The following is a 25,196-nucleotide window of genomic DNA, read 5'->3' as shown; positions in this document are numbered from 1 at the left end:
ACTCCTCGCATTTTTCCTACGAGGTTTTTCGAAGAGCTTTTTAAGATGATGTCTACTAAATAAAGCAGTGATTAGGGGGGTGTTAGGATTAAGGGATTAACCCCTGCTTTATCTAACCGCAAGCAGTTGCTTTGGCAACTGTCAAGTAACTGTCGGGTCGGTTCGCCGGATAGGCGTCCCCTCAAATTATATATATATGTGATCACATTATCAATAAAGAGTACAACTGTTCATTTACATCTCTGTGTCTATTCTCTTGTTCTCTAATCAAAACAAAAAACACGGTGCCAATCAGTCCGTACGTGCATGGGGACATCAGAATTTAGGACGGCAAGCAGAGGGTTGTCGCGGTTCAGGGGCTTCACGTCACCTCGCTATCCAAGGATTCAGTGGAACCCAAAATGCGCACGTATATAATGTGTACGACTAGTTGGAAGTTAGTTAATTCTAGTTGCTCCGGAAGAATATATCCTCCTGATTTTTGCGTGTTTGTGCGTGCTGCCACTACCACGCGAATTTCTCGTATATCAGTAGTACGATGTACCACAAAGTCTGTGGCCATGATCGAGAGGAAGAAGCCAACAGCACGGTTTGCGTCAGTACGTACAAGTGACATGCGACCGAAGGTGCCTTAGAATAGTGTGACTGGTAAGTGGTAATTCAGGCTGTTTTATGTGTGGCTAGGTCTCAGTCGATTGAGATTTAACCAAGTCTCGGTTAAGTGACATAACATGCAAGAAAGGAAGAAAAAATTAAAAAAAAAGATTTTGCACCGATCGTAATGTAAGATCTTATGAATCGACTGAGACTTAGCAAGACTACTTGTTTTTAGGGAGCTGCTAAATCTTACTCCTTCCGTTTGAAATTACTTGTCATAAAAATGGATGTATTTATAACTAAAATACATCTAGATATATTTATTTTTTGGACGAGTAATTTCGAACGAAGGAAGTAGTTGACTAAAACTTTGAGAAGTCTCGGTGGAAGCATCAACCGTCGGTTCCTTACTTGCTTCAAATTCACGTTGGGAGTGAGTTTGTCTCGTTTCAGCCTCTCAACGTATGCGTCAGCTAGAATCCAAACCCCACCCTGGGGGGGGGGGGGGGGGGGGGGGGGGGGGGATACACGGCCATCTCATATATATAGCGGTGCGGCGCCGGTCGTCGTCACGTTATTTACATGTTACATACTAGGAGTACATTGTTTGGGCGGTCAGGGGACGAAGTACATGGGGTTGGGCACTTTGAAGACGCGGTCGCCGGCGTTGTCGCCCTGGAGGTCGCTCCACTGGTCGCCGACGTTGCCGCGGATCCGGTACTCCTCCGCCGCCAGCCGCCGCCGCTCCGCCGACTTGAACACCACCGAGCTCTGCCCGCGGTACCCGGCGCTCCTGCATGCACACACACCGCACCGTCAACATCCGTCCACCGGACACAACACGGTGCCAATCAGTCCGTACGTGCATGTGTACCGAGCAATGATACATGTGGACGGCGAAGTATCTGTCGCGGCTCACCAAGCTCACGTCAGCTCGCTGTCCAAGAATTCAGTGGAACGTAGAATGTGCACGTATGTACTCCTATGTAATATGGACAGCTATAATATACTGTGCGGTTGGAAGTTAGCTCAGTTCTAGTTGCTACTGGAGGAATATATCCTTCCTGATCTTTTTTGTTTTTGTGCGTGCTGTCACTCGCACGCGAATTTCTCGTACCATAGTACGATGTACCAAGTCCATGGCCGTGAGAGGAAGAAGCCAACAGCACGGTCCATGTCAGTACCTACGTATGTGTGACATACGACCGAACGTGTCTTAAGGTAGTGTAACTTGTAACTCCGCTCTCTTTTACTTCTCCCTCCGATCCATGTTACTTGTCACAGTACGGCTTCGATACAGAATGGTGCATGAAACTGGTCAAAGATGGTGTTCTGTTCGAGTGTTGCCGGAAAAAAATGGGGACTGCCACGCGTCGGCTGGCTGATCTTTTTAAGAGATTCGCCGTCTAGCGAGCCATCGAATCTGACAATGGTACTTTGCAACAAATATCTTGTTGCGGAGACAGAGAGGTTATGTTGTGGTTTTTTTTTTGCAACATAGATTGTGTTGCCAGATTTGTTTTTGCAACATGAGTCGTGTTGCAGAATATTTTTGCAACATGAGTAGTGTTGCGGGATTTATTCGCAACATAGGTCAGATTGCGGGATTTAGCCACTGCGGGATCTAGCCCTTGGTCGGTTTGCAACAAGGGCTAGTTGCAGAACCATTTTCTGAAACAACGGATCAGTTGCATTTGCATAACGTGGACATGAAGGGGTTGACTCCCGACCGTAGCCCATCCAACGGAAATGGAGGGGGTGGACGCTCGCATAAGATCGGTTGGTTGAAAGGAATCATTTTCCAGAAAAATAGTGTTTTCTGTTCCGCCTGTATATGCCGTTTTTTTTAGAATCAAAGGTATGGACCGTGGGTAAGTGACCATTTCGTGAGCAGTGTTGGGCTGGGCCGATTCGATCAACCTAGCTAGTCTTACGTAACCCTAAAAAAACTAGTCTTACGTACCTCAAGATGAGCCGGTCGTACCCGGCGAACCCGGCTGCGGCGAGGTTGGCGGCCGTGGACGCGCCGAGAGCCTCCTCGTCTCTCCCGGAGAGAAGAAAAACCCTGAAGCCTCCGCCTTTGAGCACCCAGAACAGCCTCACCATCGCCGGAATCCCCGGGCACGCCCCTCTGCTCGCCCACGCCTTGAACGCCGCCGGATCGTACGCCCTGCATGCACGCGCAACCAAGCACCACAGAACATCCAGTCAGTAGTTCAGTGCATGCATGGTCTGCCGGGAAGCGTTGTGCACGTCGCGCACCCGAACTGCTTGGCCTGGTAGTAGGGCAGGTTGGAGAGGCAGGTGTCGTCGATGTCGAGGACCCAGGCGTCGAGGCCGTCGTCGCCGGCGGGGGCCTGGCTGGCGTAGGCGGCGATCTGGTCCGCCGCGCTGCTCACGTCCCGGCCGTACTGGCCCCAGGACATGTAGGCCCAGACGTAGCCGACGCAGGGCGCCGGCACCGCGCGCCAGAACTTGGCGTTGTTGGCCTCCACCATCACCCGCCAGCTCAGGCAGCCGCCGGGGTCGTCCCCGCCCGGCGGCCAGAACCACGGCGCCCCGCCGGCCACCTGGACCGCGGCGAGTGAACCGACTAGCAGGGCCACAAGCCACCGCCGCAGGTCGAGAGCGGCCATTGCTGGTAGCTCAGGAATGTGTGCTCGCGTCAAGGAAAGCAACGGCTGGCTGTGGCTGGTCATCCACACCATTTCGTCAATGAGCGTGCGTGCATGGAATTTTATGGGCGCACGCACGCAAACGCACTCGGATTATTCCCGTGCGTGCAATGCCACCTTTTGCTTTTGGTGGACAATGCCCGGTGGAAAAGGCAGCCGCGGCGGGCTAAAGCGCGGTCACCGCGGCGAATTAGCGGGGAGATACGCCGGTGGCTTTGGATCGGGTGCAGTGAATCCACCTCAGCGCCATTCGCACGCACCGCCGCCGCTCCGGCCGCGCAACACGTGGACCCAATCGAAACTCCCGGTAAGACCGCAGGCAATCAAGTTGACAATTGGGATGACAAATCAAAGGAATTAACCTCGGTGCTTCTTGGCAGCACAAACATTGAGCTAGTGAAAGCATCTACTCGTGTACTTTTCTGGTTAATTTTTTGAATGGGCGCCACTTTTGTGGTTCATGCATGCATGGTGCATGCATTTGAACATAGTAGTATATGTGATCCGCGTAAGCACACGGCGACAATGCACACGATATTGTCCGATCTTGGCTGCGCCGGCGGGCACAGGCGGGAAACGTTTGTCTGCACAAAGAGCGCACGAGTCAGCACGACGTACCGGAGCTCAGTGAGTACGTCGATCGGTCTTCCACCAACTAGCTCCGCACGGGGAAGAAGAAAGATTCGGTGGTTACTGGACGTGTTACCACTCAGCAAAGCGAGATCGGGGAACAGTAATTTGATGCTCTACGCATGAACAGCGGTGGCCACACGCTGGGTCGCTAGTGATCACTCCCCACGCAGCATCGATCGATTAGTGGCATGTAGCTGCTAATTAATCAATTGTCTACGACTACATACGCCTATGGTAGTACTCCTAGCCACAGGACAGTCGGACACGGCCATATCTTGCAGATCCTGGTGGCTACGTCGAACTGGGACATGCATCTAGGCTAGATTGGAGTATATGTCAGAAGCGGAATGTGCGCGAAGTTTCGCGTGGATGCAACGACACTGGATATGGTCGAGGACGAGGAGTCAGTTATCAGCGCGCGCTTGCAATGCAAGTTGGAGCGATGCGTCGATGTTGAAAAGGAATAAGACTGTTGGTGCCTTGAGGCGGAGGCATATGCACAGAGGGAGGGAGGTTGTGATGCCAGACTTAACCACCAGTGGATAGCTTAGCAGCTAGGAAGCTAAATCCACAAGACTTTGCAAGAATTGGGTGCCCTTTTCAGACCAATAGCTGCCGGACTTTTTTGCCCCGGGGAGAATAGCTGCGGAACTAATGCTTGCTATGGCGACTGGAATCGTGTGGTACCTGGGGTGGAGGAGACTGAGACCATAAGGAAAAGCTGTTTATTTTTGCAGGCAATCCCTATTTACCGCCCCAAAACCCTATTCATCGTCTTAAGCGTCAGTTATAGATGTTTGGGCAAACCGGCGCACCCTCGTTCGCCACGTATGTCGCGCGCGCCAGGTTCCTGTTCGACCCGTCCATGTAGTTTTTTTTTCTCTCACCAGATGTAGGTAGGGTTTATAGGAGGGAAAAAGCTTCCAATCAACCGGCCGATCTTTCTCGCTGCATCCGTCGCTCACGCGTCCGTCATCTCACGACCCATTGGTCCACTGGATCATGAGGGAGCGTGACTCGCATGAAGACCTGGTGCACGTGCCTGGGCCCTACTACCTGGGCCAACCCTATTCATTGCAAATAAATTCCGCAACATCAGTAATGTTGCAAAACTTGCTCCCGCAACATCACCTACGTTGCATGAACGTGAAGGCAAAAAAAATTCTGCAACATTACCTTTGTTGCATAAAAGTGGAGACAATTTTTTCTGCAACATCACCACAGTTGCAAAGTTTTCTGCAACAATACCATTGTTGCAAAAGTTACATCATGTCTCCGCAGAAAGTCTTTGTTTCAGCAACAACCAACTTGCTGCAATTCGTGAAGTCACACGATAACGCTTCAGAGTGGTTTGCAACAAAGTCGTTGTTGCAGAGGGATGAGCGTAACAACTAGCTTGTTGCAATTTGTGACGCTCACGTGGGGAGATCTAACGGCGTGGGAGGTGGTTGAACCTTCCCGAACTTCAACCGACAGACGCGTAGCACGGCCCTTGTTTCTGCAACACCACACTTATTGCAGAAGGAAGGTGGGGAACGTGGGTGGTACCTTGGACGGCCAGCAGCGCGTCCATCCAACGGCCAGCCAGGCGGCGGAAGTTTTTAACTAATCCACCGGCGGACGCGTAGCGCAGCCCTTATAGAAGTGGTTCTCCCTGGTTTTCCCCATACGAGTTTCGTACTGTTTTTCTTTTCCCTTTCCTTTTTCTTTTCTCCTTTTATTTTCTCATTATTTTTCAAAATTTACGGAATTTATTTCAAAATCATTACCTTTTCTTAAATTGGCAAAAAAATCATATTCGTAAGGATTTTTAATTTTAAACTTTTTCAAATGAGTCTACTTTTTCCCCTTCCTTATGCATAATTTTTATTTCAGTTTCTCAAATTCACGAACTTTTTCAAAATGAACAAACTTTTTCAAAAATTTGTGATTTTTTACGAATTGTCAAAAAAATTCAAATTATGATTTTTTAAAAACCCATGGTTTTTTTAAATCTATTAACTTTCTTCAAATCTATGAACATTTTCATGTCCTGAATTTTTTCACAATTTTATGAATTTTTTTAAAATTCACAAGCTACATGTAAGTCGCTTGAATTTGCAATTTCGGTCAGTTGATTTTTGAAAAAGAAGCAACCTCGTGAGAGGGAAGGAAGTAAGGTAGGAGCAGCTGCCAACCATCTATCTCAGGGATGACAGGCTCGCCGGTGATCTATCTTAGGGTGGCAGGCTAGCCAGTGATATATCTTAGGGGTGTGGGGGTGGTGCAGTAGGAAAAAACATGCTTGCTGCCGGGGTTAGAGGGATGCCTGGGGTGACGGTAGCACTGCGATGCATGACAGTTGGAGGGTGGGCGGGGTTGCGAGGCTGGCGCGGGAGCGCCGGCAGCGGCAGGCAGTTAGACCGGTGGTATTTGGCGGTGGGAGGTATAAGATGAACAGGAAAACGCCTAAGGTAGAAGTAGGCGTCTAGTCCTTTGGATGTGCATCCGGCGGGTGGAAATGATCAACTGACCTAAAATGCAATTTCAGTCAATTGGTATCTAACCATTCCCATTCAAATTCATTTTTTTCTAAATTTTGAAATATTTATACACTTCTACTTTTTTTGAAATTTATGAATTGTTTTCAAACCCATGATTTATTTAAAAAAAATTGAATGATTTGTTTCGAAAATCAACAGCCAACTAGTCAGCGATCAACCTGTCCACCTGGCAAACCCGTCGAAGGTCCACCTGTCAACCAGACGTAGCTGTGCTAGCCCAGCACGCGCGCGCAGGCAGGCGCCAGTTTGCATAACTGGCGCTTAAGGCGCAGATTAGAGGGACCACCTATATGCCACTCGTTGCGGCAAAGTGCCGGCATTTCGCACAAGGCGTGGCTAACCTGGGACGGCCCATTTCTAGTGTCACGATCGAGAGATGAAAAAACGCAAAAAATATTTGCCTGGATTTGCCATTTTTTCACAATTTTGTGAATTTTTTAAAATTCATGAGCTACATGTAAGTAGCCTGAATTTGCAATTTGGGTCAGTCAATTTTTGAAGAAGAAGCAACCGCACCAGAGGGAAGGAAGTAAGGTTGGAGTAGCCGCGAACCATGTATCTCAGGGTGGCAGGCTCGCCGGTGATCTATCTTAGGGTGGCAGGCTAGCCAATGATATATCTTAGGGGTGTGGGAGTGCTGCAGGTTTCCGGGGGGGGGGGGGGGGGGGGGGTTGCTCGTCGATAGGGTTAGAGGGATGGCCAGGGTGACGGCAGCACTGTGGTAGGCGACGGTTGGAGGGAGGGGGGGTGCGAGGCTGGCGCGGGAGCGGTTAGCCGGTGGTATTTGGCGGCGGGGGGGTATAAGATGAACAGGAAAACACTTGAGGTTGAAGAAGGCGTCTACTCCATTGGATGTGCATCGGACGGCTGGAAATGATCAACTGACCCAAAGTGCAATTTTAGTCAATTGGTTTCGAGCCATTCCCTTTCAAATTTGCATTTTTTTTCTAAATTTAGAAATATTTATACACTCGATTTTTTTTTGAAAATTTGTTTTTCAAATTCATGATTCTTTTCCATTTTGTTTTGTAATTTAATGAATTGTTTCAAAAATCAATAGTCAACTAGTCACTGATCAACCGGTCCACCTGGCAAACCCGTCGAAGGTCCACCTGTCAACTAGACGTAGCTAGGTTAGCCTACCACACGCGCTCAACCGCCAGTTGGCATCCTATATGTTGAAATCACTAGTTAAGGAGTACTCATTGCAAAGATCACTCTCACCTTCCCAGGTTGTGACAAGTGGCGCGCTGCATGTGCGCCACTTGTCGCAACCTGGGAGTTTTCCCTTTTTTCGTAGATTAGTTTATTCAAAACGTTTTATCTCCTAAACCGTGCATTCAAATCTTGAACCGTTTTCACCGTTGGATTTCTCACGTCGAGATCTTCAAAACTAGATCCCATGTTGATAGGTTTTGACGAACTTTTTTTCACAAAAAACTGAACCGGGAGCACGGGTTTTTTACCTTTCCGAAAGAGGCACGCCCGTGCCTCTCGTAAATCACAACCGTGCCTCTCGCGAAGCAAAACCATGCCTCTCGCGAAAGGAAAAAAAGATAAACGCGTTTTTTTTTGTTTCCAAGTAGGCACGGCCGTGCCTCTCGTGAAAGCACAACCATGCCTATTGCGGAAGCAAAACCGTGCCTCTCTCCGAAGGAAAAAACAAAAAACTTGTTTTTTCCCGTTTCAGAGACGCACGGCCGTGCCTTTCGCGAAAGCACAACCGTGCCTCTATCGGAAGCAAAATCGTGCCTCTCGCGGAAGGAAAAAAAATAAAAATGTGTTTTTTTTGTTTCAGAGGCACGGCCGTGATTCCCGTGAAAGCAAAATCGTGACTCTCGCGAAAGGAAAAAAAACGCGTTTTTCCGCGCAAATTTTTTTCAAAATTTTTTGGGTCCAAAAGTTATGGAAGACCGGTGGAAAATTGAAACGTAAAAAAAACCCCAGGAAAAACCGTTTAAAAAGCCGAAAACACGTGCGGAAAAATAAAAAAAATCCAAAGGAAGCGTCCAGGATGCGAAACGTGGCCGGCGGCTGAGAGCGCGCCAAGTGACGCTGATCGTTATGAGGCTCCCAAAGGAGCGCTCGTTAATTAGTTGCTCTCCCTATATGTCGCTTGTTGCCGCAAAGTTCCGGTGTTTCGCAGAAGGCGTGGCTAACCAGGGCCGGCCCATTTCCAGTGGCACGATGACGAGATGAAAAAACGCAAAAAATCAAGCAAGCTTGAGTTGTGACTTGAACCTGCTATCACGTAGTCATTGCTCGCTGTGCTAGCCGCCGTGACCGACAACTTCTCGTGTTAGAATTGCAACGCCGTTTTTAAAGAAACATATATCAACAGCAAAACTTAAACAATAGTTCACGGAAAAAACCGTTTGAGGGAGCTAACGGATGACCTCGTGCAAGTGAGCAACGAAAATAGACACCAGAATTCCAGGGATTTCATAGATAAAATGGCAATCCACCTTATATAAACATTACTGGAAACAGATTTAAAACTATTTTTGAAATTTTGAATGTGATTTTCTTTCTGAAAAAAATTAATATTTTTTGAAACGCAAACATTTTCATATTTCATTACAAAATCTTAAAAACACAAACCATTTATGGGAATCTCAAACATTTTTCAAAAGAAGGTAAAAATGAAAACAAGAACAGTTTTCAAAATTACAAAGAATTTCTTGAAAATGCAAAACATTTTCCGAAAAACAGGAAAACAATTGAAAGCGTGAACATTTTTTGAAATTACGAATAATTTTTTTAAGACATGAACTTGTTTCGAATTCCCCCAAATTTTACTTTTTTTGGAATTCGCAGCAAATTTTGAAAAACATGAACATTTTGATGATGTGAACAAGCGGGAACATTTTTTAAATACCCTGATTTTCTAAAAATTTGTGAACAAACTTTAAAAACATGAACATTTTTTGATATTCCCAATTCTTTTGAAATTACGGATAATTTTGTAAAGCGGATACATTTTCTGAATTTGTGAAGACAAATTAAAATTGTGCATATTTTTTTGAAATTGCGATCAAAATTTCAAAACATGAACAAAATTTGAAAGTAGAAACATTTTTTAAATACCCAAACATTTTCTGAATTAGTGAAAAAATATGAAAAATATCTGAGTTTGTAAACAAAATTTAAAGTAGAACATATTTTTATTCTGGAATTCTAAATTAATTCGAAGTTTCTATTGTTTTGTAAAAGAAGCGAACATCCACTTGAAAATCTAAACTTTTTTGGAATTTTTGAACAAAATTTCAAACAACAGTTGTTGAAAAATAAAAATAAAAATAAAATAATAAAAAGAAAAGAAAAGAAAAGGAGAAACATAAGAGAAAAGGAAAAGAGAAACAGGAAAAAAACTAAAGAAAAAAAAAGGGAGAAAAGAAAAAGTAATAGCAAAATAATCGGCTGGAACCTTTCAAAAGGTTCCCAAAACCGGGATCTGTGGAACGCGCGCCTCGCTGGAGATAGGCCGATCCGTGTTGGTCGATCGGTTCAATTGCATGTGCGCCGCCCCGACAATTTGACATAGAACGCGTCAAATAGGGTATTCCGCTGCGGCCTTCCAAATTAAAGGAGACGTTCCATCAACAAAAATTAAAGTAGACGTGGCATAATCAATCCAATGGTCGTTAAACACAATAGACTGAGATTGTGGGCTGCCTTGCATGGTGGATGATTAAAACTAGAGGTCACGCGCGCTTTGCTGCGCCGAGAATACATACAATTGACATGCTGGAAATAGAAAAGATTGACATGTGCTGGCAAAAAGGTTGTTTCTCAGTTGAGTCGTTATGCGAATATGCAGGTAGGCCGTACAGCTCAGAGCTTATTGTACCATCTTTGATCCATACTACACAAGAGCCTCAACCACTTTATTATATACCCATGAGCAATAGAAAATAGAAAGGAAAACGTTTAAAATCATCCGGATGATTTCTCCCTCGCGTAAACCACCTCTTCCGCACGACACGTGCCATGTGAGGGCCCACGCACCGCTCTCATCTCCAGCCTTATCTCCTCCCGTCCTCTCGTCTTCTTCGGGTCACTTTCCTTTCCCAATCTCTCTCGTCTGCCACACTAAGACCACCGATCCTTCTTTTTTTTTGAAAAGGAGGATTACCTCCGGCCTCTGCATCAGTCGATGCATGTAGCCATATTATTACAAATCGCAACAAAGTCTGAACAAAGTCTTACAATCCAAGGAAGCTCAAAATCCTGAGAAAAAGGAGAAAAACAATCTGTAAAGCGCCACATCCGGCGATTAAGAACAGGCTATGATGCCTACACACCTAGGCTATTATTAGCTCGCCATCCAAATCGGCTGAAGATAGCCCGTGCTACCGTCTCCCAGCGGTTGCACCAAATAACCATAAGCTCCCTGTATTCCGCATGGTGAGTAACGACCACATACGGATCTAAGTTGTAGTTCTGTAGATAACCTGCAAAAAATTATTGAATGTTGTGCCATTAAAAATCATATCATTTCTAGTGTTCCATATAGCCCATAATAAAGCATATATCCCTATCCGAATATGTTTAGCAATGTGTATGTCTATTCCATTAAGCCACGTCCCAAATAACGTGTTTATGCTTATTGGAGGATGAAAATTAAAAGCTATATGAATGGATCTCCATAACAATTTTGCAAGTTGACATTCGAGAAAGAGGTGTTTAATCGTTTCGTTTTGATCCAAAAACAGCACCTTGGATTACCAACCCAATTCCTTTTCATCATCAGATTATCTTTGGCCACCGATGCTTCAAATAGTGAGGACCGCTTAACATCTCTCGCCATAGCAACAGCCCGCCACTGCTACAAGCAAAACGAGGCCTGCAGTCACCACTGCGGATCCCTCGCCATGACAACAGCCGCGGCTGCTGCAAGCAAAAGATGGCGTGCAGCCACCGCTGTCGCATCCCTCGCCATGGCAGGAGCTGCCGGTGTTTTTGCGGAGGGAGGTTTCCATGTTGCGAGCCAGAGTTGGGGAAGGCGTCATGCGTGCTGCCACGACCCCGCGGATCTCGACAGGACGGCGGAGCTTCAATGCAGCGCACCCGGTGCTGCGACCTGCGTATGTCGCCGGAGACAGAAGCTGACAACGCAACACACATGACGGTGCGCACGCGGCGGCAGAGCTTCAATGCAGCGTTTGGGGGGGTGGCGGCGCCTCCTCGGCTGCCACCGGTGCTGCGATGCAGGTTCATCGACGGCAGCCGGCGCTGCAACGCGGTGCTCCTCGGCAACTTCCAGTGCTGCAACGCAGCGCTCGTCGGTGCTGCCTGCGTTGCTATGCAGCACTTGCGTCGCTGCGGAGACGACCCAGTGATGCGCGATGCAAGGCTCGGCGTCGGCGGCGGTGCTCTGGTGGAGGCAGTAGTGCTGTAGGAGCAGAGGCAGTGCTGCAAAGTATCCACCGTCGGGGTACGGGTGGCATAGCTGCAAACTAACATACATGGAGGCACCGACGGCGAGGACGGTGGCCGGTGTCGCTCTGACTTTTTGGAGCTCCTTTACTGTACCCCGAAATGATTAGGCACCGTTCATTTTACTTAATCCAACGGGCTGTGCGATCTGGTACTCCAGCAGCAGTCCCACGGAGTACTAACCGGGTCCGTGACAGGGGTAAAAGGGTAATCACCACCTGTTATAATTATCTTTTTTTAGTAGGACCGAACCTAAACTTTCGCCCTAATCCATTCGTACGCTCGCCCCTCGTCTCCACCCCTTCTCCATCTCCGGCGGCCCCTCGTCTCCACCCCTTCTCCATCTCTGGCGGAGGGCGGCGGACGCCTCCGTCTTCTCCAACTCCGGCGGAGGCGCCTTCTCCAAATCCGGCGAGAGCCACGGCGGATGTATTTGGCGAGGTTCTCCATCTCCCCTCGTCTCCACCCCTTCTCCATCTCCGGCGGCCCCTCGTCTCCACCCCTTCTCCATCTCCGGCGGAGGGCGGCAGACGCCTATGTCTTCTCCAACTCCGGCGGAGGCGCCTTCTCCAAATCCGGCGAGAGCCACGGCGGACGTATTTGGCGAGGCGCCTCCGCCTTATCCATCTCTGGCGTACGGCTTCGGCGAGAGCCTCTCCGGTGGCGGATGCGGCAGCCACCGCGGCCGTATTTGGCGAGGCGCACGCCTCCTCCTTCTCCATCTCAGGCGCTGTCCTCTCCCTCAACCACGTGGCTGCGCCGACCGGCTGCCCTCCACCCCTCAACCTTCGCTCGTCGTGCAGCTGCTCCATCGAGGTGCACCGGAGTTGGCTCCACCCCTCAACCTCCGCTCGTCCAGCAGCTGCTCCATCTAGGGGCGCCGGAGCGTGTAGAAAGGGGATTTTTCTGTCAAGATGATGGCTTTTTGTAAGACCACCCAGCCCTTCGCATTATCTTTGGTAATTGCTTTAGCATGGATGAAATCAGATAATAGATTATGATGTTGAGTACATGATAGACACCATGTTTTGTCCATTTTTTTGTAGCTCAATGTCTCTAACAAATAAGAACTTGCAATGTTAGAAAATATGTTTTCTCCATTATTTTGTAGCTCACTGCAAGGCCAGAAAACAATCCTTCATTTCTTGACGTATTGGATATGTTGGTATTTGGTCAGTGTCCAAACATGAGTAGTAATACAAGATACCGTGTTAACATAAAGAGACTCATGAATACAAATAATGAAGTCGCACACCAAGTGCCGGATAAATAACATCAAATTGTTGCTTACAAACTGAATTATTGAGCAAATTGTCGCACACCAAGTGCCGGATAAATAACATCAAATTGTTGCTTACAAACCGAATTATTGAGCAAATGGGAAAACGTTTGATTTAAGACGAATGTCTATGCGAAAGCCATATCTACTGTGTAGATATATTCCTGGTGCTCGTCCTGGACCTCTTTCTTTTTTTTGTAGAAACTCCATCTTCAGGAATTGCCTTTGTCTGGTCTGGCTGCTGTTTTTTCCGGAGTGAATTTCTGTCACTGTTGAGTATGTCATGTGCAAGTTGTCTCCTGTACATATCTATATCTTTCTGCATACAAATGGTGAACAGTTAAATAATCCTGGAATGTACGCCATCTGTATGTAAAGTACTTCCTTAACCAAGGAAGTAATGTACAGTGCACCCATGAAATAGTCTAAATATCCGCACCTTTGAAAATGTTTTCGATAGTTTGGATCCCGTCCAAAGCATTATGTACTTGAGAAGGTAGAGTCCACAAGAGCTCCTGCAAGTATGAATTAGGATTGAATTGCCTTGGTCGAGTTTACAAATTAAGAACATACTGATGAACGTGTGTACCCGTCTTTCTGGGTTGGCAGCCCTTTGATTGTCGTCTTGTTCCATGAGGCCACGTTGAAGTCTGGCCAGTTTGTTGGGTTTGGAAGTTGTTTAATTCTTTCTTCAGCCTTCTGGAACCACGCCGTTATCGCTTCCAACTGAAGAGTGTTTGTTGGTATTCAGTAATGCATATAACCTATAAGTTGCACTAGTACTAGGAGGACAAAAGGATATTCTCACCGCATGATCCAGTTCATCTGTTGGACCAACACCAGGGGCTGAATTGAGAATCTGAACTTCTCTTTCTGCCGCATCTAGGGCTGCCAGATACCAGTGTAGTCCAGAGTTCAAGGGTAAAAAAATCTGCATAAACATATATGTTAGAGCAAGGACCAAACAATTAGTAAATAAAATTCAGCAGGTAGTTATTGTGTTGTACCATGTCATGATCAAGATACGCAATGATCCTTTCAATCGAACGAGCCTTGTCAATTTTTGAACTCCTTGCTATACAGTGATTTTCTATATCTGCAACGAGCTTTTGCACATTAATTGTGCTCTCAACAAAGATTTTTTTGCCATCTCTTATGTCAAACTCTCCCTCTGGTGGGCGATTGATATATATGCTAGCATCAATGGCCTAGTATTGCAAGTGAGCACTAATTAGTGCATATTTCAGTGCAGATGTAATAAGTGAAGCATGAAATACTTACCAAGGAATCCACATATCTGGCATCGTTGTCCGGCAACTTATTGGCTGTTAGGGAATGCAGGGATGATTTCTTTAGTGTTATTTCAGCAATTTGGGCCAAAGGCGTTTTATCATCTTGTCTGTTTACCCATTGTAGTGTTTCTTTCAGACCTGCAATTAGTAGGTGGATTTATCTATGTTATAAAGAAAGCACAATGGTATACAACTACATGACAGGCAACGATTTCTGCGACATACCACGAAGTTGCCTCTTTTCGTGGTCATAGTATGAATACTCGTCTTCTTTATTGGTCTTTGATTTCCTGTTTGACCGACGCACCGTCCCGTTGGCTTTACTGTTTGTATCATCCTCATCACCTAGATTAGTGCCTGAAAGCCCTTGCTGCCGCTTGGCAGGTGTCTCGCTGTCATGTTCACGAGATTCTCTTTGCTCTTCATCATGTTCAGATTCTCCTTCGTCTTCATCATGTTCAGATTCTCCTTCCTCATGTCTTTTGTGTTGTCCCTTGTGCCATGTGCACTTGTTGCCCTTCTTACAAAAAGGCTTGTACATAAAGGAGAATGAGAGTTTAACACGCAATAACACACAAATAGATACGTAAACTATCTTTTAAATTACCTCAATTTCTTCATCTGATATATCGGGGAGAACGAACTTATTAGCCTGCATGGGAAATAAGTGGTGCTTGCTATCACACATCATTTTTGCAACATAAAATTGTGCATTAGTGAATAAGACTTTACCTCCAAACACTTGACAACACGAAGCAGGGTTCTGTTGGTCAGGCTTGTATTGTGTTCAACGTCAGTTAGACCGTCAACAAGTGGCTTGAAGTACTTGTATTCGTCCGTGTATTCTTTCTCAATGACTTTATTCTCTATTACTTGCACAGTTCTATGAATTTGTTGCAACGTCCGGCCCTGCATATACAAGGATGAATATAGTTAGAATACGTTTTGTAGTATGAAAATGCAGTAAATATGGTTCTGATTGCGCGTACTTCATTGCTAGCATAGACAGGTCTGTGTAGAACGTACTCCACGTCACTCATGAGGTGCTCAATAATCTATTTTGAATAATATAAGATGAATAGTTAGTACATGATAGTAAAGAAAGTAAAACTCAATTATGTGGCACGATCATGTACACAATCCTTTACTTACATCTCCCTCGGCGAAGCTGGCATGTTCCCTCTTTGCCACCTTCTCCTTGTCCCACGATTGTATCAAAGGCTTCTGTCGAGGAGAGTAATCTATATCTATATTGTGCTTAACTTTGTTCACATAAAATTTCTCCCAGTACCACACCTGCATTGCAACATAGTCAAAATAAATGAGTCGCAAAACCGTAGCTCAAGTACATTGTTACGCGGAAATAAATAGTCATTACGTATTACCTGTAAGAGAGCGAGGTTGCCAGCAAGATTTGTTTGCTTATTGTTCTTGTACTGCTTCAAGCTCGCAATGAGGTGATCAAGTGTCAGGGTTGCCCAATTTATCTTATTTACATCACCATCATCCAACATAAGGTTCAAATATTCTGAACTGACTTGTGACTTTGTACTTGGACATAGCAGTCGACAAATTGCACACAAAGCAATTCTCCTCAAGAAGTGTTCATCCGTAGATCCTTTGCTTTCTCTTATTTGTTGCACCAGACCCTTGTAGGTGATTGCTTGCTCTTTTGGGTCTACGTATAATCTGAACAGTTGGGCTTGTTTCTGTTTTCTTTTGGACTCAAGCTTCTTGTCTGCATACCTAAGTTTAATATCAGGGATCCCCCCGCCGAAGGCAGATCCATGATATTAACTACATCTTCCAGATGTATCTTTAACTGTTTGTTGTTCACAATGAATGCCTCAACTTCCGGATCAAAAGTATCAGCTAGTTTTTTTACTGTTTGGCGACGAATTTGAATATCACGTAGATGTAGTAAGCCATGTAGACTAGATTCTGCAACCTTTTTCCTCTGATTATCATCGCAAACAATCCAAAGAAGGTCATAAATAGCACCTTGACAGCAGGACATTGTATCCTGTACATAAATATCGTACTAATTAGATAAATTGATGAAAGATCAAGAGAGGCTTTGTACTGTCAAGTTATTATTATGTGTGTTGTTCCAATTTTAAAAAAAATACATACCTTCTTCTCTCTAGTCGTTGTCGCTTTGTTTACAGAAGCTTTATTTACAGAAGCCATGGCGGGTGATGCATCCTAACATTAGAAGATGACGAAATTAGAAATTCCATATCATACAACATTTTATTTTTCGGTATATATTAGTACATACCTGTGCTTTCTGCAGCTTGGGTGTGTTAGGAGTCTGTGAATCGGTAATCCCACTTTTCTTACTGGAAGAATTTGTGGCAGGTGATGCTTGCTGATAAAAGGCACAACAACATAGGTACATGTCATTCATATAGGGAAAAATAAAAAAAAGAGTCAAATCTATGTTTGTATTCCACCCTACTAGGCCTAACAAAGTTTTGGTTGATGGCGATTATTGGAGGCAAAAAGAAGCCAGATTCTTCTCTATACATGATAGATCTACCAAACTTGGGGCCTAAGCCAAACTAACAAACAGTAGGAAATAATCTAACTTGAGAAATATATCTAAGAGATTGAAACTTGGTAACAGATAACTAGGGATACTCATCTCTTTAAGCTAGCATAAATTAAGTAGAGCTTTGTAAACAATTATCTGGAAAAAAACTGAATCTAGGTCCGTAATGTACCCTTGTGCACACGTCCTATGAAAAAGTTTGTGTGATGATGTTTGCCTAACCTGAACCTTGCTTCTTCCATCAGGATATGGCGAAGCTGGCGATGCTTTAGGTTGTGCCGATGCCATCGAAGCTTTTCTCTTCAAGCACTCACCTCCCCGGCAACGGCGCCAGAAAAGAGCTTGATGTCTACTACACAACCTTCTTCTTGTAGACGTTGCTGGGCCTCCAAGTGCAGAGGTTTGTAGGACAGTAGCAAATTTCCCTCAAGTGGATGACCTAAGGTTTATCAATCCGTGGGAGGTGTAGGATGAAGATGGTCTCTCTCAAACAACCCTGCAACCAAATAACAAAGAGTCTCTTGTGTCCCCAACACACCCAATACAATGGTAAATTGTATAGGTGCACTAGTTCGGCGAAGAGATGGTGATACAAGTGCAATATGGATGGTAGATATAGGTTTTTGTAATCTGAAAATATAGGTAACAAGTGGTAAAAGTGGGCGTAAACGGTATTGCAATGCTAGGAAACAAGGCATAGGGTTCATACTTTCACTAGTGCAAGTTCTCTCAACAATAATAACATAATTGGATCATATTACTATCCCTCAACATGCAACAAAGAGTCACTCCAAAGTCACTAATAGCGGAGAACAAACAAAGAGATTATGGTAGGGTACGAAACCACCTCAAAGTTATTCTTTCTGATCGATCTATTCAAGAGTCTGTAGTAAAATAACACGAATCTATTCTTTCCGTTCGATCTATCATAGAGTTTGTACTAGAATAACACCTTAAGACACAAATCAACCAAAACCCTAATGTCACCTAGATACTCCAATGTCACCTCAAGAACCCGCGGGTATGATTATACGATATGCATAACACAATCTCAGATTCATCTATTCAAACCAACACAAAGTACTTCAAAGAGTGCCCCAAAGTTTCCACCGGAGAGTCAAGACGAAAACATGTGCCAACCCCTATGCATAAGTTCACGAGGTCACGGAACCCGCAAGTTGATCACCAAAACATACATAAAGTAGATCACGTGATATCCCATTGTCACCACAGATAAGCACATGCAAGACATACATCAAGTGTTCTCAAATCCTTAAAGACTCAATCCGATAAGATAACTTCAAAGGGAAAACTCAATCCATTACAAGAGAGTAGAGGAGGAGAAACATCATAAGATCCAACTATAATAGCAAAGCTCGTGATACATCAAGATCGTACCACCTCAAGAACATGAGAGAGAGATCAAACACATAGCTACTGGTACATACCCTCAGCCCCGAGGGTGAACTACTCCCTCCTCGTCATGGAGAGCGCCGGGATGATGAAGATGGCCACCGGTAAGGGTTCCCCCCTCCCGCAGGGTGCCGGAACAGGGCCCCGATTGGTTTTTGGTGGCTACAGAGGCTTGCGGCGGCGGAACTCCCGATCTATTCTGCTCCCCGATGTTTTTAGGGTATATGGATATATATAGGCGAAAAAAGTCAGTCAGGGGAGCCACGAGGGGCCCACGAGGGTGGGGGCGCGCCCAGGGGGCAGGCACACCTCCCTGCCTCATGGCCACCTCGAAGCTTCCTTGACTTCAACTCCAAGTCTCCTGGATCACATTCGTTCCAAAAATCACGCTCCCAAAGGTTTCATTCCGTTTGGACTCCGTTTGATATTCCTTTTCTGCGAAACACTGAAACAAGGGGAAAAACAAAAACTGGCACTGGGCTCTGGGTTAATAGGTTAGTCCCAAAAATAATATAAAAGTGTTTAATAAAGCCCATAAACATCCAAAACAGATAATATAATAGCATGAATACTTCATAAATTATAGATACGTCGGAGACGTATCATGACTGCTCTTAGAAATAATTTTGTAGTATATTGTAATGATATCCAGCAATAGTTTCCTGTAAACTGTTATTTCGGCAGTCAAAAAATAACATGCCATTAAATCAGGAAGGAGCCTTGCATATCCCATTACAACTATTTCTTTCCTATTTTTTGTAATAACCTTTGTGTTTATTGTCTTCACTCCGAAATCTATCTGCAAACAAACTCAATGCAATATTGATACTTCTACCATACAAAGTGTGCTATGTTTCAAAACACTAGCATTGGTGTCTTGTAGCTATTACTATTGCTTAATGTTTAGGTATATAATGCCTCCACATATTTGTATCAAACACTAACATTCAGTATTACAAATAGACGGGTGTAGCAACGCGCGCCATCCATGATCTAGTAACCTTACAAGATTCAGCATGAAAACAAATGTATGGGGCGTTGTAGAGGAATTGGCCTTTAATTGTTTACCTTCAAATATATGACATGTCGCCCCAATAGGAAGGACAACACCACTGATCCTCTGCTGTCCATGTCCATATATCACTAGGTAGGAAATGCGGCTTGCCGCACCCCGCAGCACTGGTGCTGCCGGATACAGTATCCAATCTGGTAATAGGTTCAGTATGGTGCCAACCAAATCATTATCTATGAACTTTCGACAACTAAGATGCCTCTATTCTGACGGGGCTTCAAGATAGGAAGGGTAGACAACTAAGATGCCTCTATTCTTATAGAGCCTCAAGATAGGATGTGCGGCTTGCAGCAGCTCTAAAAAAAGAACTAAGCACTTACAATAGTAATGGTTTGATTCATTACATCACTTTGAGCATGTCATAGGAAATGCAACTTTGCATAACAAAAGCAAGTCCCAACGGTGATCAAAGAGAACCAATATATTCTATATGGTGATAGTAGTGTAACTCAGAAGTCCCAACGGATAGCTCAGAAGTCCCAACATCTTTCTTGTCAAGGAATGGAACTCAGAAGATGGAAGTGAATCTCGAGCGAGAAAATAAAAAAAGCAACCCAAAAGAGAATAACCGCAAGCATGGCCCAAAAAACACCACATTACCAAAACGTCTTCCTAGTACTCATGGAGGTACTACCAAAAGTAGGGTAACAAATCTCAAATTAGAACATCTTTGAATTGAAATTTTATACTATACAGAAATAACATAAAGCAGACCAATAAACTAAAGCAGGCTTATAAATAAACCAATGTAAGGGTGAAAATATAAGAGGGGGAAAATATGCAACAAAACATGTCTCTAAAGCACTGCATGTATTTCTTATATACCACATGAAAAAAGAGAAGACCATATACCAGTCAATGTTCAGCGCTTAACCCAGTGCACAACAAAGCAAGAGCAAGATCACTAATTTGCATCACCCAAACAAGTACTAGAAAACTTTACCATAAGAACATATCCTTACATTATCAATCAAAAGCACTTGAAACTAAAATGACAGAACATTTATCTCCTAAAGGCATAACCTAGACACATGATGAAGCAAACGTCAATTTACTGAACCAGCATATCACTAAATATTTATATCTGCTAGCACATAGAATAACCGCATCATAAGACAATTTCACTTGCTAAACGCCAAACCATTGGCCTATGTCGTGGTAATCCCATCGGCGCGTACAGAGCAAACATGGGTGTTGGGGATATAACTATTGGGTATGACCCGCCCAGGAGGGGTTGGGTCATACCACTGGCGGTTCATAATGACAAGGCCCACTAGTACAACGACGTGCTAAACAAACGGTTTTTAACCCCTTTCCGCGACGGCATTTGGAACCGTCGCCAAGTGAGTGTGGGCGATAGGGGGCTCATTCCCACACGACCCAGAAATCGTAGGGGATAGGCCCTCCTGGGACCCAGGCTGGGGCCGTGTGCGATCGGGCGAGGCATCAAAACCCAATCATTTGTTGGGGATCGTTGCAGAAATTAAAAAAAATTCTATGCATCACCAAGATCAATCTATGGAGCTTACTAGCAACGAGAGGGGAGTGCATCTTCATACCTTTGAAGATCGCGATGCAGAAGCGTTGCAAGAACGCGGTTGGTGGAGTCGTACACGAAGCAATTCAGATCGCGGCCGAATCCGATCTAAGCACCGAACAACGGTGCCTCCACGTTCAACACACGTGCAGCCCGGTGACGTCTCCCGCGCCTTGATCCAGCAAGGAGAGAGGGAGAGGTTGGGGAAGACTCCGTCTAGCAGCAGCACGATGGCGTGGTGGTGGTGGAGGAGCGTGGCACTCCAGCAGGGCTTCGCCAAGCACTGCGAGAGACGAGGAGGGAGAGGGGTAGGGCTACGCCAAGAGAGAGGGAGACTCGTGTCTCTGGCAGCCCCAAAACCCCCACTATATATAGCGGAAGGGGAGGGGCTGCGCCCCCATCTAGGGTTCCCCCCTAGGGGTGGCGGCCAGCTCTAGATGCATCTAGGGGGGCGGCCAGAGGGGGAGAGAGGGGGGCGCACCCTAGGTGGGCCTTAGGCCCAACTGAGCCTAGGGTTTCCCCTTTCTCCCCTTCCCTACGCCTTGGGCCTCTTGTGGGAGGTGCACCAGCCCACCTAGGGGCTGGTCCCTTCCCACACTTGGCCCACGTAGGCCTCCGGGGCTGGTGGCCCCTCCCGGTGGACCCCCGAACCCTTCCGGTGGTCCCGGTACGTTACCGATAACGCCCAGAACACTTCCGGTGTCCAAAACGGGACTTCCCATATATAAATCTTTACCTCCGGACCATTCTGGAACTCCTCGTGACGTCCGGGATCTCATCCGGGACTCCGAACAACATTCGGTAACCACATACAAACTTTCCCTATAACCCTAGCGTCATCGAACCTTAAGTGTGTAGACCCTACGGGTTCGAGAGGCATGCAGACATGACCGAGACATCTCTCTGGTCAATAACCAACAGAGGGATCTGGATACCCATGTTGGCTCCTACATGTTCCACGATGATCTTATTGGATGAACCACGATGTCGAGGATTCAATCAATCCCATATACAATTCCCTTTGTCTACCGGTATGATACTTGCCCGAGATTCGATCGTCGGTATTCCTATACCTTGTTCAATCTCGTTACCGGCAAGTCTCTTTACTCGTCCGTAACACATCATCCCGTGATCAACTCCTTGATCACATTGAGCTCATTATGATGATGTCCTACCTAGTGGGCCCAGAGATACCTCTCTGTCACACGGAGTGGCAAATCCCAGTATCGATTCGTGCCAACCCAACAGACACTTTCGGAGATACTCGTGGTGCACCTTTATAGCCACCCAATTACGTTGTGACGTTTGGCACACCCAAAGCATTCCTACGGTGTCCGGGAGTTGCACAATCTCATGGTCTAAGGAAATGATACTTGACATTAGAAAAGCTTTACCAGACGAACTACACGATCTTGTGCTATGCTTAGGATTGGGTCTTGTCCATCACATCATTCTCCTAATGATGTGATCCCATTATCAACGACATCCAATGTCCATGGTCAGGAAACCGTAACCATCTATTGATCAACGAACTAGTCAACTAGAGGCTCACTAGGGACATCTGTTGTGGTCTATGTATTCGCACATCTATTACGATTTTCGGATAACACAATTATAGCATGAACAATAGACAATTATCATGAACAAGGAAATATAATAATAACCATTTTATTATTGCCTCTAGGGCATATTTCCAACAGTTCCCACTTGCGCTAGAGTCAATAATCTAGTTACATTGTGATGAATCGAACACCCATAGAGTTCTGGTGTTGATCATGTTTTGCTCGTGGAAGAGGTTTAGTCAACGGATCTGCGACATTCAGGTCCGTATGCACTTTACAAATATCTATGTCTCCATCTTGAACATTTTCATGAATGGAGTTGAAGCGACGCTTGATATGCCTGGTCTTCTTGTGAAACCTGGGCTCCTTGGCAGGGCAATAGCTCCAGTGTTGTCACAGAAAAGAGTCATCGGGCCCAACGCATTGGGAATAACTCCTAGGTCAGTAATGAACTCCTTCATCCAGATTGCTTCATGTGCTGCCTCCGAGGCTGCCATGTACTCCGCTTCACATGTAGATCCCACCACGACGCTTTGCTTGCAATTGCACCAGCTGACTGCCCCACCATTCAAAATATACACGTATTCGGTTTGTGACTTGGAGTCATCCAGATCTGTGTCGAAGCTAGCATCGACGTAACCCTTTACGGCGAGCTCTTCGTCACCTCCATAAACGAGAAACATATCCTTAGTCCTTTTCAGGTACTTCAGGATGTTCTTGACTGCTGTCCAGTGTTCCATGCCGGGATTACTTTGGTACCTTCCTACCAAACTTACGGCAAGGTTTACATCAGGTCTGGTACACAGCATGGCATACATAATAGACCCTATGGCCGAGGCATAGGGGATGACACTCATCTTTTCTCTATCTTCTGCCGTGGTCGGGCATTGAGCCGTGCTCAATCTCACACCTTGTAATACAGGCAAGAACCCCTTCTTGGACTGATCCATATTGAACTTCTTCAATATCTTGTCAAGGTATGTGCTTTGTGAAAGACCAATGAGGCGTCTCGATCTATCTCTATAGATCTTGATGCCCAATATGTAAGCAGCTTCTCCAAGGTCCTTCATTGAAAAACACTTATTCAAGTAGGCCTTTATGCTTTCCAAGAATTCTATATCATTTCCCATCAATAGTATGTCATCCACATATAATATGAGAAATGCTACAAAGCTCCCACTCACTTTCTTGTAAACACAGGCTTCTCCATAAGTCTGTGTAAACCTGAACGCTTTGATCATCTCATCAAAGCGATGTTCCAACTCTGAGATGCTTGCACCAGCCCATAGATTGAGCGCTGGAGCTTGCATACCTTGTCAGCATTCTTAGGATCGACAAAACCTTCCGGCTGCATCATATACAATTCTTCCTTAAGGAAACCATTAAGGAATGCCGTTTTGACGTCCATTTGCCATATCTCATAATCATAGAATGCGGCAATTGCTAACATGATTCGGACGGACTTCAGCTTCGCTACGGGTGAGAAGGTCTCATCGTAGTCAACCCCTTGAACTTGTCGATAATCCTTAGCGACAAGCCGAGCTTTATAGACGGTCACATTGCCATCCGCGTTCGTCTTCTTCTTAAAGATCCATTTATTTTCTATGGCTCGCCGATCATCGGGCAAGTCCGTCAAAGTCCATACTTTGTTTTCATACATGGATCCTATCTCGGATTTCATGGCTTCAAGCCATTTGTTGGAATCTGGGCCCGCCATCGCTTCTTCATAGTTCGAAGGTTCACCGTTGTCTAACAACATTATTTCTAGGATAGGGTCGCCACACCATTCTGGTGTGGAACGTGTCCTTGTGGACCTACGAAGTTCAGTAGCAACTTGATCTGAAGTTTCATGATCATCATCATTAACTTCCTCTCTAGTCGGTGCAGGCACCACAGAAACATTTTCTTGAGCTGCGCTACTCTCCGGTTCAAGAGGCAGTACTTCATCAAGTTCCACTTTCCTCCCACTTACTTCTTTCGAGAGAAACTCTTTCTCCAGAAAGGATCCGTTCTTGGCAACAAAGATCTTGCCTTCGGATCTGAGGTAGAAGGTATACCCAATAGTTTCCTTAGGGTATCCTATGAAGACGCATTTTTCTGACTTGGGTTCGAGCTTTTCACGTTGAAGTTTCTTGACGTAAGCATCGCATCCCCAAACTTTTAGAAACGACAGCTTAGGTTTCTTCCCAAACCATAATTCATACGGTGTCGTCTCAACGGATTTCGACGGAGCCCTATTTAAAGTGAATGCGGCAGTCTCTAAAGCATATCCCCAAAATGATAGCGGTAGGTCGGTAAGAGACATCGTAGATCGCACCATGTCCAACAGAGTGCGATTACGACGTTTGGACACACCATTACGCTGAGGTGTTCCAGGCGGTGTGAGTTGTGAAACAATTCCACATTTCCTTAAGTGCATGCCAAATTCGTGACTCAAATATTCTCCCCCACGATCTGATCGTAAGAACTTTATTTTCCTGTCACGTTGATTCTCAACCTTACTCTGAAATTCCTTGAACTTTTCAAAGGTCTCAGACTTGTGTTTCATTAAGTAGATATACCCATATCTACTTAAGTCATCAGTGAGGGTGAGAACATAA

At 45.4% G+C, this 25,196-nt stretch overlaps 1 protein-coding gene and 1 long non-coding RNA gene across 2 annotated transcripts; one reads left to right on the top strand and one right to left on the bottom strand.

Annotated features, from left to right (window-relative positions):
- Positions 1-1,118: 1,118 nt before the first annotated feature.
- LOC109775537 (acid phosphatase 1) lies at positions 1,119-3,291 on the bottom strand. Its single transcript, XM_020334272.3, has 3 exons — positions 2,860-3,291; positions 2,561-2,767; positions 1,119-1,390 (listed from the first exon to the last, which is right to left on the bottom strand). Exons 1-3 carry the CDS (start codon positions 3,231-3,233, stop codon positions 1,213-1,215), a joined length of 759 nt encoding a protein of 252 aa, XP_020189861.1. The 5' UTR covers positions 3,234-3,291; the 3' UTR covers positions 1,119-1,212.
- Positions 3,292-12,154: 8,863 nt separating this feature from the next.
- On the top strand, positions 12,155-19,132 carry LOC141041529 (uncharacterized). Its single transcript, XR_012201766.1, has 2 exons — positions 12,155-12,814; positions 17,258-19,132. It is a non-coding gene; the product is annotated as an uncharacterized lncRNA (long non-coding RNA).
- The last annotated feature ends 6,064 nt before the right edge of the window (positions 19,133-25,196 follow it).

The sequence above is a fragment of the Aegilops tauschii genome, chromosome 2 (assembly GCF_002575655.3).
Source record: "Aegilops tauschii subsp. strangulata cultivar AL8/78 chromosome 2, Aet v6.0, whole genome shotgun sequence".
Taxonomy (NCBI): Eukaryota; Viridiplantae; Streptophyta; class Magnoliopsida; order Poales; family Poaceae; genus Aegilops; species Aegilops tauschii.
Note: the sequence above shows the minus strand (reverse complement) of the source record. Positions and strands in the feature narration are given on the sequence as shown.

Bases quoted from the DNA above. Each gene is read 5' to 3' on its own strand.
- LOC109775537 (XM_020334272.3), bottom strand. From the start codon at position 3,233: ATGGCCGCTCTCGACCTGCGGCGGTGGCTTGTGGCCCTGCTAGTCGGT. The intron at 2,768-2,859 runs GTGCGCGACGTG...GCGTGCATGCAG, and splicing joins TACCAGGCCAAGCAGTTCGG to GGCGTACGATCCGGCGGCGT. The intron at 1,391-2,560 runs GTACGTAAGACT...GTGTGCATGCAG, and splicing joins TACGACCGGCTCATCTTGAG to GAGCGCCGGGTACCGCGGGC.